Source organism: Sturnira hondurensis, unplaced genomic scaffold (genome assembly GCF_014824575.4).
Source record: "Sturnira hondurensis isolate 20B ecotype Veracruz unplaced genomic scaffold, ASM1482457v3 Scaffold0003090, whole genome shotgun sequence".
Taxonomy (NCBI): Eukaryota; Metazoa; Chordata; class Mammalia; order Chiroptera; family Phyllostomidae; genus Sturnira; species Sturnira hondurensis.
This window is the reverse complement of record NW_028075721.1, coordinates 2,667,025-2,684,960: the sequence shown is the minus strand read 5'-3', so window position 1 is coordinate 2,684,960 and position 17,936 is coordinate 2,667,025. Positions and strand designations below refer to the sequence as shown.

General features: G+C 48.3%; 2 protein-coding genes across 2 annotated transcripts; both read left to right on the top strand.

The window, feature by feature from the left end:
* The first annotated feature begins 1,257 nt into the window (after positions 1 to 1,257).
* CKLF (chemokine like factor) lies at positions 1,258 to 6,859 on the top strand. Its single transcript, XM_037041697.1, has 4 exons — positions 1,258 to 1,396; positions 2,333 to 2,491; positions 4,187 to 4,282; positions 6,712 to 6,859. Exons 1-4 carry the CDS (start codon positions 1,325 to 1,327, stop codon positions 6,826 to 6,828), a joined length of 444 nt encoding a protein of 147 aa, XP_036897592.1. The 5' UTR covers positions 1,258 to 1,324; the 3' UTR covers positions 6,829 to 6,859.
* Positions 6,860 to 7,158: 299 nt separating this feature from the next.
* LOC118983783 (uncharacterized) lies at positions 7,159 to 17,435 on the top strand. The gene is made up of 4 exons (XM_037041364.1): positions 7,159 to 7,725; positions 8,640 to 8,798; positions 15,478 to 15,576; positions 17,073 to 17,435. Exons 1-4 carry the CDS (start codon positions 7,354 to 7,356, stop codon positions 17,433 to 17,435), a joined length of 993 nt encoding a protein of 330 aa, XP_036897259.1. The 5' UTR covers positions 7,159 to 7,353.
* Positions 17,436 to 17,936: the final 501 nt, after the last annotated feature.

Here is a 17,936-nt window from a genome sequence, read left to right as displayed (position 1 = left end):
AAACCATTTGAGACAGGGTTCACTCAGCCTCTATATCTGTTACCGGAAACCCTCAAGCCTGCCTTTCGCTTCCTGTAATATCTGCCACAGACCTATCACATGGCAAGTCTGTGCCTTCCATGAACAAACTTAAGGATAAAGTTCACAGCCTTTTGCAAGTAATTTGAGATGAGGCTGTTGGAGGTACCTGCTGATCAGATTTGACTGAATGAAATGGACTGAAGCTGAGATGGGCAGGATCCAAGAGGTCTGAATGGCAGGGCAAGGAGTGATGGCCAAATTACCCAAGACAGGATTTAAGTCACATAAATGCAGCCACACACCCTGGCCAGTGTGGTTCAGTTGGTTGGAGCGTCATCATCCCATAGCCCAAGGGTTATGGGTTCAACCTACCGTCTGTGCACCTAGGATCCCAGTCTGAGAGTGTATGGGAGGCAACCAATTGATGTTTACCTCTCTTCCTCCCCCTCTCTCTAAAAGCAATTTTAAAATGTCCTCGGGTGAGGATAAAAATAAAATAAAATAAGCAAAAAATAAAAGGAGCCACACATAACTTCATACCCCTCGAAAGAAAGGCTCCAAAATGGTGACTAGGCTTCCTAGGAGCCCTAGTGAAACACAGGAGTTGAACTAAGTGCCTGCGGGGCCACAGGCTGTTCTAAGGAAGAATCAGCATCAGTGAGTGGGAGGCCACAACACACTTGCGCAGAACGAGCAGGCTCACAAACCCAGGTCGTGATCCCCTGGGGGCAGGTGCAGGGACAGGGTATGAGGCTTAGGCCATTAGTTCAGACTACGCATATTCTATAGCTACCCTGTGCCAGACCCTCGGGACCCTGCAGGGAGAAGCACACTGGCGGACCCCTGTTTTTGTGCAATTTATATTCTTAAGGTATGTACACACCAGCTAGTGGTAAATGCTAGGAGCCGAGAGTGATGGTGGCTACTCCAAACAGAGTAACCAAGGAGGTAGCATTTGAGATGTCCAGAGTCTGGAGTGGCAGGATGGCCATTCCTGGAGCGCTTTCTGCCAGGAAAGTTACAGCGGAGAGCTGAGGAGCGGTTGTCTTCGGTGCCTGGCAGGGAGGGGCGGGGCGGGGCTGGGTGGTGCAAAACCCCGGCGCGACTAACTCCAGTATGGGAACGCAGAGTTGGGCAGACAGCAGGGACATGCGCATGCGCACCTGTGGGCGGGGAGGGAGAAGCCTAGCCGAAAGGGAGGGGTGAGGGTGGGCAGCTGCAGCCGTTGCAGCCGCTGCTGGAGGCCGGGTCTGCTGGGGTGGGAAGCTGAAGGGCTAGTGCAGTTGCTGACTGTGCGGGCGCGATGCAGGCCGGGAAGCCGAAGCATCGACCTTTCTGCTTTAGCGTGAAAGGCCATGTGAAGATACTGCGGCTGGTGAGGGCCAGCTGCGTGGTGGGGGCAGTGTGCAAGCGCGATGACGGGCAGTGAGAGGGCTATAAAGTGGGAAGTAGAATGTCCTGTCCTCTCTTCCAACCTTGTGTATCAAGGCCGCCCCAGAGGCAAGTCATTTCACTGTGAACCCAGAGGAAAGGAGAGAAATAAGGCACTGTCCTCACTTTTGGGGACTTCGCACAAACGTAAAGCAAATCTACCTGAATGGCCTACAGTTGGACCCAAAACCAGGTACCGAGGTGAGGCAGCTGCAATTGTACAAGTTGGCAGCTGCAGAAGCCAACAAGATAAGAAGACTCAGGTGGATGCTGTGTTTACTTACTATAAGTCAGAAGGGACCCAGCTCGAGGCTGATACAGCTCAGAGCCAAGACTAGATGGAATTGCCGTTCCTGGCGCCTCCTACCTACCCACCAGGAGCACTGGGGTCAGGCGGTTGAGGAGAATGAATCATCATTTGGAGAACACTGACCTGCCTAGTTAGAAAAGGGGCAACTACCATAGGAGAATACATTGAAGGAATTCAAGAGAAAGAGGGAAGGAAAAAATAATTTTTAAATTTTAAAGGAGTGACATGTGGGAAACGGGGTGGAAATAGTTAAAAGTTACAGGGAAACAGCTCTGGTTAATCTGAGGAAGAATTTTATATTGCGAGAGTCCTCCAAATTAAATGGGCACATGGGAAGGTAGTACATTCTCGGAAAGCAAAAGTAACAGGCATAGATAAGCCCCCTTGGTGAGAATGTTAAATAGGTAAACAGCTTCTGTCACACACATGCACACACTACACATTTTAGTCGTTCCTCTGTTAGATGTGTGTGGCAGAAACTGGTTTATTGAGCTAATTTTGAAATGATCGTTTTTACAGCTTAAACTTGTATTCAATAATCATTGATAAATCATGTTTTTCCCCTTACAGGCATTCGCTGTTACCTCTATGACCTTTTTTATCATCTCACAAGCCCCCGAATCATACATTGTTATCACTGGATTTGAAGTCACTGTGATTTTCTTTTTCATACTTTTATACATGCTCAGACTTGATCGATTAATGGACTGTATGTTTTGGCCTTTGCTTGTAAGTGTTCAGTTTCATCGTTAAAATTAACTACTTTTTCCTGCCATAATGAGACATTTTAATAAACTCTATTCTTTCGTTTTCTTGAGCCAGTAAGGACCTCTGATAGGCGTAGGAAGAAGGAACTCGACCCACTGCTAATGTGCTCTGTATAGTGCCCAGGAGAGGTTCTCAGGGAACCAAGGCGATCACAGAGCAGAAATTCTCCCTTGGGCTCCATTTGCAAGTTGATGTGGCTGAGCCTTCTGTTAGAAGAATTCACCTAAGTGTAGCTCTTCTCAAGGAACTGAAAGTGAAGATCACGATTAATTATAGATTATTGTTCACCTTTACCTCCCTGTTAAATGCATGTTGGTATGGCCTCAAAATTGGGGGACAGAGACAGAGGCAGATACACAGTATCTGTATCTTGCACATCCCCAATCACTAAATGGAAAATCAAAATATTGGGGAGGCTCAGTAAGGCACAAAATTGCCTTACTCAGAAATGTCTGCAATTATTAATGCTAAGCAACTTTTAACTCATCTTGTAGAGCCTTGTTTGGGAGCATACGGATTTCATCTCCCATATTCATAGCATTAGGAATAACTGCCCAGTGGGGTGCCCAGATGGTTCTGTGAGCTCTCAAAATAGGCCAGTTGAAGACACTGAGGTGTATTCGGTCCTTCAGGCTGGACGATAAACTGGTTCTAGGACTGAGTGACTTCAACTCTCTCTCCTCTTTCAAGTCTCATCCTCAGCACCGTATCTCCATAGACCTCCCTCCGGAGACCCTCGGCTGCACCTGTGTCACCCTCTGAACGTGCTGGCACCCAAGCTGATAACCCCTATTTAAGAAAGAGAACATCAGAGTTATTCTGTAACTATAAGCATGCCTTAGAGTAGTACCTTCTGGAACCATCTTTGAAGGCCAAAGATGAACATTTCAGGCTAATTACAAGCTGAGAAATCCCCAGAGGGTAAAGCTTGAAATCAGATAGGGTCTTCACAGCACCTCTCCAAATGCTCACTTGATCTACACTTTAGACCAGGACCTGACTAGAGGGAAGTCTAGGAGAAGAGATAATAAAGCCTTTGTCTGCTGGCCCTCAGAGTCCATAACATCATTTAGTGGCAAAAAGACCTAAGCTAAATTATTCCAAGGATTTTTTTTCAGGGAGATGATGGACATCCTCAGAAATAACACTATAATTGGCCAACCATGGCATATAGATGTGTGGGAGTTTCTTCCTAAAAATTACCACTTTCTTCTAAGTTCTTACTGTGTTTAGTTTTATTCACTGCATTTTAGTAACATTACAAACTTGTCTGACTTCCAGTGCAGACTACTTCACACTTCCTCCTACATTGCTACAATGGGCATCCTGCCTTCCCAGAGTACCTACCAATCTACCTTAAACCGTCCACAAATGACGTCGCCCACTCCTAACCTGATGAGTTCTCACTCCAAATACATTTAAGGAGGGAAAAATAAGCCCGTTAAGTAGTTACATGATTGGTGCATTATAGGTTAAGAAGGCTGCTGGGCACCCTTGTAGACCAGACACACTACAGGTGTTATTTTACTGTGGCGGTTTGGTTTCCTAAAATATACACAATAAATTTGTTTAATAAAACTGAATTTTTAAAGTCTTTAGGGGGCTCTTTTTTGTGTGATCTTCATGTAAAGCTGACCCTTCTATTATGTGTTTCAGGATATCATCAACTCATTCGTAACGGCATTATTCATAATGATCATATCCGTGTTGGCGCTGTTACCAGAAACCACAACGTTCATACTCCTCGGAGGGGTAAGTGGCGGCCCTTCTGGCTTCTTCCTTCAAGGTGGATGAGAACTCAAATTCATCTGGAAAACAGATACAGGAACAGAAAACTATACTGTACCCATCCTTGGGTCTCCTAGGCCAGGTCATGGTACCCAGTGGCTGAATACTTTTTTTGTATGAATACATGCCCTGATTAACATGAAAGAATATGAGTTCACACTAAAACTAATAGGAAGTTAACCAAATAAAGAGGCTCCTATGTATTTCTCGTAGGTAAACAGGGCTAGACTAGACCGCAAAAACACAGACTGAGAAAGACTACCGAAATCAGTTACAATACTCAGCTCTGAGAAACGTGATTCGAAACACCACCGTGAATGAGTTGCATAACTCTCCCTTAAAAACAAACAAACAAAACAACATACGACTCATTAAGGTGAGACAGACCATTCTGTACTCAAGTATCTCTGGTCCTTGTTCGGAGGGAACACAATGACTCATGGTAAGGGAACGGTGGTGGGAAACCTTGTGACTGAAGGGTTATGTTGAACACTGCTTGCTGGGACAAAAATCCGTTTAATCAGACTTTATCCTGAAAAGCAAGCCAAAGGAAAAAGTGTCCAGTCATGTAGTTGAAAGAGTCCCATCTGCTATTCTTCTGAGATTTATTTTAGGAAGTCCAAAATCATTTGGCTTTTCAAAGTGAATTAGAAAGTTCTTAAATAAATCTCTCTCCTACTTCCTCACCTTTTCATAGCATGGGCCACTTAGAACCGACCACTCTCAGATAGCCACGCATGGCAGAATCCATGGCTTTGCATCTCCCCTGTTAGGCCCTAAGCAACTTCATGAGGGACGGGAATTATTCTGGAAATGAGATAGTACTGTAACAGCAATTTTCCCCGTTGTCTTTAAGATAAATCTAACCTCCACTATGAAGAAAAAGGGACCAGGCACAGGATTAACTCTGATTCACTTATTCATTCATTCACTCATTTATTCACTCACTTATTCTTCAAGTGCACTTTAGCAGGGGCTGACAAAGTATAGAGATATGCTGTCCAGTGTGGTAGCCACTGGCCACATGTGGCTGCTGAGTACTGGAAATGTATGTGACTAATCAGTATTGAAATGAGCTGTACCTGCAAAATGCACACTGAATTTCAAAGACTTACTACCCTGTTTTTAAAGAGGATGTATAATATTTCATTAATACCTTATTATACTGATAACATGTTAAAGGAATATTTTGGATACATAGGGCTAAGTAAAATATATTATTAAGATTAATTTCACTATTTTTTCTTTATTTTTAAATGTGGCTATTAGAGAATTTTTACTTAATTACATGGCTTACCTAGACTGGTGACTCCCACTGCATTTCTTTTGGACGGCACTGGACTGGAGTGTGAGCCCTGTCCACAAGCTGCGTAGAGCCTAATGCAGGAAACACAAGTGCAAACAGCTGTCTGTAAGCTGGTGACAGGACTGGGCACAGAAAAGAGAAAGCAACTTTTCTCTGGCGGTGGAATCAAAGTTAGCCAGGAACAGAGGGACCAGGGGGCATGGCTCCAGATGGAGGAACCAGCCACATGCAGGGTACCAGAGCCATGAAAGGATAAGCAGGAGGTACTTAGTGTGGTCAGAACCTAGGAAGCCACACTTGAGATTCAGGGTGGAAAAGAGGCTGTGTCTGGAGCCAGCAAGCCAGATTTGCAGGCCTTTAGATGGAGCTGAACACACAGCGTGCATGCAGGGAAGGGCATCCGCCTTCTCCAGCCCAGGCACCAGGCCTCACTGCCTAAAGACCGTGTTCGAGTTTATTCCCTTGATGTTAATTTTACTTTCCTAAGGCCTACATAGAGTCCCACCTCTTACGTGGACGCACCCAGCCTTTGAGAGATCCCTTTGAATTATTTTATCATGCCGGCTCTCCCAGGAGAGAGAGCTCTCGGCACAGCTCCCATCACCATGGTTGAATCTTGAGCTGGTGTTAACTTGGACCCTTTCTCCAGCAGAGCTTGCAACAGGAAAGTAAACCGCGGACCACTGGGGATATAAATGTAGACTGGTAATCATAAATATTGTCAGTAGGCCTTTAAACAAGACTTTCCAGGAGCAAGTCAAGAGATCCAGACAAGTATTTATTTCAGAGGCCAATCTGGTAGTACCCCTGCCCAGTAAATCACCTTCTCCCTTTCTCTAGGCAAGTATTGGGAAAACCTGGGAGTGAGAATAAGGTGATCTCTGAAGTCTCTCCCCAGTTTTAGAATTAGGTGGCTCAGTAGGGAGCAATCCCAGAACCCTGGCAGGAGAGGAAACCAGTGGGCAGACCACTGGGCGGGGGGGGGGGGGGGGACNGGGGGGGGGGGGGGGGGGGGGGGGGGGAACCTGTGTGAAAGACGGAAGTCCAGATGACGGCCACAACAGTGACACTGTGTCCTTGTTTCCAGGTGTTTGGACTCCTGACAGTGGTGTGCTGCATTGCCGACGGGATTCTTATTTATAGGAAGCTTCTATTTAATCCAAGTGGTCCTTATCAGAAAAAAGCTGTTCATGACAAAATATAAGTTTTGTAATTTTATATTCCTTTTTAATATTAAACCTATCTCTTTATTCTCCCACATGACTTGTGCAGTTGTTCTCCTTTTAATCTCAGTATGGGGGCTGGAGGAAGAGATTTAGGAATTTTGAGCCCAGGGTTCACCCGTACTGTGCTACGAGTGCCAGGCGGGATCGGTGTGGTTCTCCGCTTGGGGGCTGGTCGGTGGTGGAGGCGCTGGGACTACTCTAAATGGCCTTCGGAGCCCCCTTCCTGGCTGGCTGGCTGGCTGGCCGCACTGGAGTTGGGGGGCGGGGGCGGGGCAGACACTGAGTTCTCAGGCTAGGCCACTACTCTCACCTCAGGTGGCGAGGAAGGTGGCTGAAGAGCATGGTGTGTCCTCGGGCAAGGAGAGCTGGGAGCGCGCGAGCGATGGGCAGCCGACAGCCGGCAGCCGTTGGGGCGCAACGCTGATGACCAGGAGAGGACCTGCGCTGACCCTGCACAGCCAGAGGCGCAGGGTTAGCCTGACATAGCCAGTCCTGGATCCACCATGCAGCCTAATGACGCCAAGGAACCTTCAGGGGACTTGCCATCCCATGAACATCCCCAGACCCATCCAGCACCCACGGGGCATCCCGCCTCCCAGCATCCTGAGCTCGGCGCACACTCAGGGCTGCAGTCCCAACGTCCAGTGCAGCCCACAAGCTCTGGGCATCCGAAACCCAGTGTGCAAACCGCGCCCTCACAGGAGCCCACAGGTCCCCCACTACGGAAGCCTCGTGAACCACGGCCCCTGAGTCCATCAAAGAAGGCGGCTATCCGAAAACGTGCGGTGGGCCGGACCAGAGTCCCATCCAAATTCAGGGACAGCATCAAGCGGTTTTTCTTCTCGCCCACGGGAGCGTTGAAGATCCTGAGGCTGGTGAGCAAAGAGAACCGGTGACTTGGCCGGGCAGGTGCTGGGCAAGGGCTGGGCGGTTGCGGCCTCAGCCGCGGACAGCTCCCCTGGTCCCCTTTGCCAGTCCCCCTGGTTTTGCCTCATCTTTTCCCCACCTGTCCCCTTGTTCCTCTTCCACATAGTGGAAAATAAAAACCACTAAAATAACTGGAAAGACATATTTTGTTCTGGAATAGTAAGACCAAATGTTGTAATTTCCAGATTATAAATTAAATGAAATCCCAATTAAAATACCAAAAGTCTTAGTTTGGAGAACTTGACCAAAACAAGCACGGAAGGCCTAAACAATCTGAGAGAAAGGGGATCCAGGTCAGATTATATGATATAAAACAAGTTTCTTGTAATTTCAAAAGTACTAGAGAAGAAATCATGTAATCAATGGGAGCAAACAGTCTCCAAAAAGACCCAAATCCACCTGAGAAGTTAGCATATAAAAAAGATTGGGCATTAGATCAGTGGGGAAAATACTGATGTTTCCCAGTAAATGATGTTGGGATCAGCAGCAGCTGTTTGGGAAGAAAGCTGGCTCTCTCCCTCACTCTATCAAAATCGATATATACTTACTCTAATTGTATATACATACTTCTTCCTGGTGTAAAACATATACTGTTAACAGTGGTTACTTTTAAGGAGACAGACTAGGGTTGGGTTAAGAGAGGAGAAGTTGATGTTATATTTTTGTCCTTCTAAACTGTGTGCATTTTCATTATTTGCATGCATTATATCATCTCATAAAAATATTTTTAAAATTCAGAGTAAAATGTATGTGCAAAACAATATAGTTTCAATACAATCATATTTGCATTCTGACAGTTTATGTTCTTGTTTAATAGCCCACGCACATTAAAACAAAATCTTTTTTTTTTGTTTAACTGCAGGGTCTTCTCATAGGATCAGCAATTTGTTTCCTCATCGCAGAAGCCCATGAGTCATACATAGTAATCACAGTTCTGGAAACCTGCATTGTTCTTTTTTTTATCCTAACATATATGCTAACACTTCACCGCTTGGTGAATTTCATGCATTGGTCCTTACTTGTAAGTGTTCATTTTCATAATTCAAATATAAGCTTTGCCCTCGGCCCCAGAGGAGAGGCTGACTTCAGGGAGAACACCCAGAGCTATCTCTCTGGACAAGGACACAACTGAGATGTCACAGTTGAGGTGTTCCCTGTCCCTGGGGGAGAAACTAGCCTTGGTCCCCTCTGTCTGCAAGGCAGCCAGCACACACACCTGCTTCCATCTCATTAGGGCCCTGGACACACAGGACTTTTCAGCTTGTCCTAAAGAAAATTTTAATTCATGTATTTGTAGATACCCATTTCTTACTATTGCTCGTAAAGCAGCACAAGCTTCTACTTTCCAAACAAAGCAAGAGGGGACGTGGTGGAGCTGTAGAAAGACTGAAGGAGCCCTCCTTCCCATGCGTGTTCAGGGTCCATGCTCCCAGAGGGGTGCCAGCGGGTGGAGGGGACATCGCATGGCCTTCTTCCACAGCTGTGTCAGAATCCCACATTCTTTCACAACTGAAAGATAACCAAAGCTGATCCCTCGGGTCTCAGAGAAATGCTGCTTCTTGTGGAGCCTGAGGCGCTCTCTGCCTCCTCACAGACTAGACAAGGACTGCGGTTTTGTCCAGGTCCTGACACGGGCCCAGTTCCCTGCCCTGCACCTTCCTAGCTCTGCGAACTTTAGCCTCAGTTTCCCCGTCTAGGAACCTCAGGGAAGGAAAGGTGTGCCTTTCCTTCTGCCTCCTAGCATGCCTGTGACAGCACAATGCTTGGCACAAAGTGTGATACTCATCACGAAAAGTCTGGCAGACTCCATAAGGTAGCTGGGCAGCTTTTACCATTTTAGTTTGCACTGTGAACAATCCTAACTCTGAGCTCAGGCCTCTTCTGCACCCCACTTCCTAATAGAGCTTTTTTCTATCCTGAAGGTAGAATTGGTTGCTATTGAGCTAAAACTCAAAATATTTTCTCCAAGTGTCTGAGAGATTTTCTGCAAAGGCTTGCTGAGCTTTCTCTGCCCCACAGAGTGCTGAACAACAAGAAGCAGACACAGCCGAGGCTGGGCCACTGTAGCTGGACTTAGGGAAGACCCTCCTAGTTACAGAGCACCGTAGCCACGCGGAGGGTTCAGAGGGGACACTAGAGTTTCTGTCCATGGAAACTGTCCAGAAGGGAAGGTAACGTAACTGTTCTTGAGCACGTACCATGCGCCAGATGCATTTTTCATGCATCTTATCTTATTTAATCCTCACAACCACCTGCCAAGGTTGTGGTCTTGCCTCACTCCCTGTTTGAGGGGTGTGCACCTGGGGTTGAAGTTGCCTGTGGGCATGTGTGGGCATGGGAACTGAGGTTTGGACCCAGGTCTGTCTCTCTCTGCAGCCCAGATTCCTTCCCGGCTTCACATATGCCCTATTGCTTTGTGATGGCTTCTGTATCTCCACGCTCCCTCCATCTTCGTTTTCCCCAGATTCTCTGAATTTTACGTTCTCTGTATCTTGTCCTGTTTCCAGGGGTTTTCCTTCAAATTTGGAGCCAAGGATGAACTGATTATCCTGGGGGAGGGGGAAACAGGTCTTTGGGGTGAGTGACAGAGGGCTGCACAGTACCAAGGTCAGCGGCTGTGGGCAGGAGGACCCTCTGAGCAAAGGCCCACTGCCATAAAGCAGGAGAGAGGTGCCAGGCACTCTGCTTCACTGTAAGGCCCAGGCCGGTGTCCAGGAAGTGTCTCAGGCAGAGGCAAGAGGTGGGTGTCCTCAGCATGAACCAGAAAGGTCCGGGGAGAGGAGCTATTCTCACAGCGGTCACAGGCAGCTCAGGCCAGCTTTGCAGAGTTGCAGGCCTTCGGTGACCTCTGACAAAGCCAGGCCTCTTCCTGCTCCCTCTGTCCTCGGGTGAGAGCATTCTCTTTTCTTTGGATGGCTGTGGGAGCGTGATTCAGAGTCCCTGCTTTTTCCTTGCCTCCGTCCTCCAGGGTGTGAGCCAGGGCTGGGACCAGCACATGGATATGCCTGGTGAACTCCCGGGAGCTTCGTAGGTGGGGGACTTTGTCCTACCACAAAGATTGTCCAGTTATTCTGATGTTCAGCTAACTAGCAGTCCACATCAAAGCACCCACTTACTAACCAGCACAGTTGGTCAAGTGGCGAGTGATCTAATTGACTTGGAAGTTTTCTGAAAACACCCATGGAAACAAGATCCAAAACTGCATTCTCTTCTGTCCAGTCCCTCCCTTTCCAATCTGCCCTTGCAGACCCTGTAAGGCGAAGGACGTGTACATATTGCTCAGGGGGGTCAATAGCTACAACCGGGTGGTAATAGGGAGGCCTTGGCACAGTGACAACTGTGCTGGCTTAGTGACAGCACTGATGCTCAGGAGGTGACTAAGTGAAACGTCAGAGGGTGGGTGGACTTGGAGATGCGCCAAAGTCTGTAGGGACCTTGCCAGAAGGTCAGTGCAGCAGGCCAGAGACCACATGACCCGTCTGATACTGCCGCTGTTCCAGGTCTCCACACAGGCCCGCAGCCCTGTCCACACACAGGCACCACTTTCTTTCCGCTGTTCTCTCCAGGCAAGATGGTTTGGTGCCCAGGAGGCAAAGGACTAGAGTAAGGGGCATTGATTTTGAGTGGCAATTTCCGTAAAGGCTCGCAAAGATAAAGTTCCTGATTCCCCTATTCTCATTCTTCTCTGGGAAAGAGCTAAGGGTGAAAGTCCCCAGCAGGGAGCTGGAGAGTCTGATGAATCAAGGTGTTAGACCCTCAGCAAGGTGGCACCAAGAAGTACTGGCCTCATATAAGATGACCTACTGAGGTCTGTGGATTCCGGGACCATATTTTGGCAGGAGATATGTTGGAGCCTGGGCTTGGGGGCCCACACCCCAGTCTCAGTTGCAGCTTTTCACTTCTGTGAAGGTTGCACCAACGACCCTGACACCCATGGGGAGGGCGCAGATCCAACCCTCAGTCAGTCCCTGGCTTGTCGGCATGGCTGTGCATCAGAACTAGTTGGAATGCAGCGTTCCTCGCCTCGCTGTGACAGGCTCCCCCTCCTCACTGTTAGACTTCATCATCAACTTTACCCACCCCGGTCCAGTCTCGATACACCATGAAGAATATAAATTGCACATATTGTCTTCTGAATCGCCCATGATTTTAACACTTCTACATTGTAAAAAATATTACCCAGGACAGTCAGAGAAACTGAGTCCTGGTCAAGCAGATGTTTTCGCCCATAGAAGGCAATTTTTAAAAAATATTTTATTTATCTTTAGAGGGTAAGGGAAAGAGAGAGGGAGAGAAATATCAATGTACGGTTGCCTCTCGTGAGTCCCCTGCTGGGAACTGACCTGCAACCCAGTCATGTGTCCTGACTGGGTAGAAGGCAATTTTTAAAAAAGAACATAATAAACATGATTTAAAATAAAACTCTGTAGAAGCAATGATTCAGAAACTACCAGCAATATCTTTACATTTATCCATGAGAAGTTGCAGCTTTAGAACGTCCCCTTCAAATAAGACGAATGGAAAACAGCGGTTCTGGCGACTTCTGATGAGACCCTGCCAGGTGTTTGGAGAACTGGCCCGAAGGGAGCCAGTGAGAGCCACAGTTAAGCTAACCACCACCTCGTGTGTACTGTGTATAAAGTCGTGTTACAAATGCCACACTTTGCGAAACAAATTTAAATGTTGAGCTTTTTTCTAACAGTGGTATTCAAAAATTAACATTCAACATTAGCATCTTTTTCTTTCCCAGTTATAATTCTCTATCATTTGATTTAGAGAACAGTTTGAGAGCTCTAAGGGAAAATAACCATCAAGTGACAAACCCACGTCTCAGTCTGGCCAAGAGGAGGTGCCTTGAGTTACTAGGGTATTTAGTAAGGGGGGGGCACATATGAGGGATAAGGATGGCATGTATGGGGAAACCAGAAGTCCTGTGCACGTGGCAAGGCTCAGCTGCAGTTTTACCTGATCAAGGAGAATGCATCTCTCTGTCAAAGATGAGGTTAATAAGAGGGTCTGAGTCTAAGGCAAAGGGGGAGGGGTTAGTCGGGAGAAGGCCCTTGGACGCTCAAGTCAGACTGCTGAGGGTCATGGCCACTCGCTGGCTGGACAACCTCTGGTCAGTTGCTTCCTCCTCTGTAAATTGGAGGTCATGAAATTTTGTTGTGAGAATCAAATGAGATCACGTATTAACACCCTGGCACAGAATGCGGCACATAGTAAGTGCTCAAGAAACGTGAGCTACAGTAGGAATGTTAGGTACAAGGCAAACATTAGCCCCAGGGGGCAGTTCAGGAGAGCGCTTCCTTCTGAGTCAGAGAAAACTGTAACATCCAGTAGTCCAACGAGGAGACGGATTCATGACAGGGAGTCAGCGGCTGGCTAGGTAGGACCTCTTCTGCATTTGGTTTATTATTAGTATCATTATTAGTGTATTTCCACCCGAATTTTCAATGGCCTATGACCACAACTAGTTAATTTTTATTTTAAAAAGTCTATACTCTGCTTCTTACTTGTAATAGTCCTTGTTCACATCTTCAAACGTCTCAGGTGCACAGACCTCAGGTGCTGAGTTTCCTGCAGAGCTGCAAACCACTGTACCTGTCCCATGGTTGCCAGACCTGTCACTCAGCCTACAGACCCCAGCTGGAACTTACTTCCAACCCTCACCAGCCCTGCTCCATGTATGCCTTCCAGTGTTACCCACCAGGTGCCCAAAGAGACATTAGTACCCTTCCGAGAAGCAAGTTCACCCTCCACAAAAGGGTTCCTTGCTTGCCAATCTCAATAGGAAAAACGTCTGGAGTCTGCCAAGTTTACTGTCTGTGCATATTTTGAGGACAGACATCACAAAGCTACGCTTGGATGCACCCCCACCACCCACAAATGCCAGGCATCTTCCCTGATGCTTTCAGATTCCTTCGGCCATGTAGTCCTCAGATCAACCCAGTGAATCCCAGTGATTATCTTCACGTTAAAAACTAGCGTGTGGGCACAGAGGAGTGATAAAACATGCCCCAGGTCACACGTCTAGGAACTGGCGGGCCAAACATGAGTTTGACATGTGACGTCAACGAAAGGCACGGTCACCTCTTCTGTCCTGTACCATGCTGACCCTCCACAGCCCATTCCACAGAAAATGTCAAAGGCAGATGTTGCACTTCCCACCTAGAGGGACAGTTCATTTCCTCCTTATTTGGGTGTCTCTCCTTGGCAGATATTCAATCTCAGGCAATTTAATAACCCTCTCTAAGCCCGTTACATCTTCTTCAATGGAGAGCATAAGAATGCTGGCTTTGCAGGGTACTCATGCGGGTTAAATGAGATAGTGACGGGGAAAGGCTCGGCCCACTGACGAGCTCCACGGGAGCCACGAGGACGCTATACCCTGGGTGGCGGGGCCCTTGCTGTGTTTGGGGAGGTACACCAGGCAGGCTGACACTGTCAAGTCAGGTCACTTTAAAACTAAAGATGTTCAAATTAGACACCTGAGCCACACCGTCCTTATAGCACCCTGGGCTTTTGCCCGTCTCTTCCATTATTGTTCCACTACCAAAGCCCAGCCTCTCCTGTACTCGGGAATGCACCCCACCCACCCATCCCCACCCCATATTTAGCAGTTAAAGAACCCAGTACTGAAATGCAGAAGGAAGGACACAGTAGCCCGTGGACGCCAGGGCCCTGTCTTAGGAAACCGCACCTGTCCATAGCGCAAGCATTTACTCTGGAATATCAGGCCTGCTCATCGGATGGGTTCCCAACTTCTTCAGATGTGTGATCCTACAGAATAAAAGTGACCCAACTTCCAAAGGCTTGGGAGTGGAATTAAATTGGCAAAGTCCTGCTCTAAATTTTTATTTTTATATGAAAACAAGTGTATTGTGGAGTAGACTACAGAAGTACATTAATTTAAAATATAAGGCTTAAAAAGTCATATGTATAGAAAATCAATATGGGGTAGGCCCCCCAGATCTCTACCCCTTTTTTAAATTTTATTTATTTATTTATTTTTAGATAGAGGGGAAGGGAGAGAGAGAGAGGGATGGAAACATCAGTGTGTGGTTGCTTCTCCCATGCCCCCTACTGGGCACCTGGCCTGCAACTCAGACACATGCCCTGTCTGGGAATCAAACCAGTGACCCTTGGATTCGCAGGCCAGCACTCAATCCACTGAGCCACACCACCAGGCAGGGCTCTAGATTTTTTTCACGCTCACTTTTCTATGGCCTGTAAGAAAAACCTGATGGAAAAGTTGTCAGCTTTTTTTGTAATGGTGTTCTTTGATGAAATTAAACCTGTTTCTATTGACAAAGTCTTATCCAGGACCTTAAAGTCACACAAACTCATGCCTCTGTAAGATGTAAGAATTATGCGGCTGGAGGTTTCTCTTTTTTTTAAAGCATTTTTAAAATTTAATTATTGTTCAAGTACAGTTTTCCGTCTTTTATTCCCAGCCCAGCCCACCCCCCAGTGCTCCCACCTCCCTCCCATTTCCACCCCCCCTTAGTTATTGTCCATGTGTCCTCTATACTTGTTCCTGTGAATCCTTCCCCTTTTCCCCTGAAATTCTGGAGGTTCTTCTTAATCAAAGAAAAAGTTTTCAAAAGGCATCTACCTTTAGCTGGGTAACTGACCAACTGAAATATTTTTTGAAATTACATGTTCATGTAAAGTTGACGATTTTTAATTCTGTGTTACAGGATCTTATCAACAGTTGCATTACAACTGTGTTCCTTTTGATAGTTGCTGTCTTGGCAATGCAAGAAAAGAAAAGAAGGCATTTATTCTACATCGGAGGGGTGAGTAGAGGTTTTCGTGACTCTCTTTCAGATGAGTATCTCGAGGCTCTTTGGAAAGGGAAGCTGGCAGACCTTCATTATTTCACCCCCAGAACAACGTCCTAACCACCCCTCCTTCCTTTCCCCATCGACTTCAGAAGATGTGAAGTTGCACCAACGCTAAGCTCAAGAAAACCTTCCTTCTAACACTCATTCTCCAAATAGGGACAAAAACACGTCTGTGGAGCCCCTTTTGAGAGTCGTGCACACCGTTTTTTGAGCCCTTGCAACAAGTCTATAAATAGGACTTTGCCTTTGGATTAGTCCTATAAATAGGACTCTTTGGATCAGGGAGTATTTTAAAGGCACGTGAAAACAGTGATTGGAGTCGGGAGTGGGTTGTGGAAAGTGGGTGCCAGCCTACGCAGGGAGGAAGAAAGGAAGTTCCCAGCATGTGCCCCACATGAGGCGAGGCACATTTTTCCTTCATCCTTACAACTCATTTTACAGATATGGTGGTAAATACCTTGCCCTGGGTCACAAGGCTGGGGTGGACTGGCACTCAAACCCTCATAGAAAGAGCACAGAATATGGCAGATTACACGCTTGGAAGGTGTGGGGTGGGGAGTGGGGAGGTGAGACTTTGGTTCAAGAAGTTAAGCAATGGTAACAAATTAATCCAGAAAAAAAATTTAAGTTCTTTGAATTCATTCCATAAGCAGTAAATATTTGCCAACCCCGTTGGATAGTGCCAGGCTTAATGCCAAGGTGAGAATTCTTGCCCCCTGGGGGAGCTCACCTGGGAAACGTTCATGGAAGCAGCCAGGGGATTAAGTGGAAGTGACCAGAAGGAGAAACATCCAAAGCAGAGAGGAGCTGATCCCCATCTGCTAACTCAGCCACCAGGTCTTCTCCTACCTGCAAGGGTCTCCATCAGTGCTCACCTGGGTGGTAGGAGCCCCACCACCATCCACTGGTCCCCTGCCTCCAGCCTGGTTCGCTCTCCAGTCACCTCCCCAGTCAGCAAGTGGGCTTTAGCAGGCTGCCAGCCGACCTCCCCTTGATGAAGTCCCAGACCCTGCATGTCCCCTCCCTCAACAGCCCCAGAGGTCTCAGCCACCCCAGACTCCTTGGAGACCTCTGTCCAGCACCTGAGTCCTCCTCCCAGCTGGTTCCCTTGGGCACCCCTTCCTGCCCTTTGAAATTTAGCCGCAGAGTTCTGCCCTCCAAGCACCACCTCAGGGCCCCAGCCCCACCTGGGCCTCCTAAGGCCAGGGCCCATCTCTGGTCCTTTCCTGTGTCTCAGGGATTGGATGAGGCCCTGACTGGCAGAAAAACACCCCATTTCCAAAATTCCTTTTCCTGGGAGCGGCAGAAAGGGTCACAGCAGGAGTTAGAGGATCGGAGAAGGCCACGGGGCCACCAGCATTCAGGGACGGGGATAAGGAAGACAGGCTGCTCCTGAGCTGCACAGTAACCCCTCCTTTCCTTCCCGCACATGGTCCTGTGTCTGACAGTCCCTGTGTCTCAGTGCGGTAGTCGTATGTCTCATCGATGCGATCGTGGTCACCAAGAAGATGAGGAATCTCATGAAGAGAGTGCTGAGATTCGAAGGCGAAACCAGTTCCTCCCCAGACCGGGCAGAACCCGCCGCAGAATCCCAGCAGCTGCTCATCCCAACACCCTCTCCGGCGCCCGTGCGGGCACCCTCGCGAGCCCCCTCTCCGACACCCTCTCCGAAACCCTCGCAGGCACCCTTGCAGGCACCCTCGCCGACACCCTCTCCGACACCCTCTCCGAAACCCTCGCAGGCACCCTTGCAGGCACCCTCTCCGACACCCTCTCCGAAACCCTCGCAGGCACCCTTGCAGGCACCTTAGCGGGCACAAGCGGCTGCGTCTCCCTCCTGCTCCTTTCACCACTGAGCTCACGTTCTGTTACCCATTTCATCCCACATGTGATCATAAAATCAGGGCTGCTACGTCGGGAACACTTCTGCTTCCACGTGTTGCCTGTGTAAAAGTCGCGTTACATTTTCCCCCCGCACAGGCAGGTGCGCCCGTGGGGCTCTGGGCACGACTGTCCCGGGGGCCGGCGAGGCCACCTGGCGAGGCCACGCTGGACTGTGAGGGGAGCTCCGGGCGGAGGTGGGCCCCCGGCGGGGGACCCAGAGGTGGGGTGGGAGGACATCTCGGCCCCGCGGTGAGGTGGGCGAGCCCTGCGCAGTGAGGAGGGGCGCATGCGCACGTGTGCAGGGCGTCAAGCGTTAGCCTAGCCGGTCTTGGCCGTTGGCTGCGGGTGGCCTCTGAGGAAGCCAGTTGGCATCAGGCTGGCTCAAAGGCCAGGCCCGTCTGGGGACAGCAGCTGAGGAGTCCCACGCA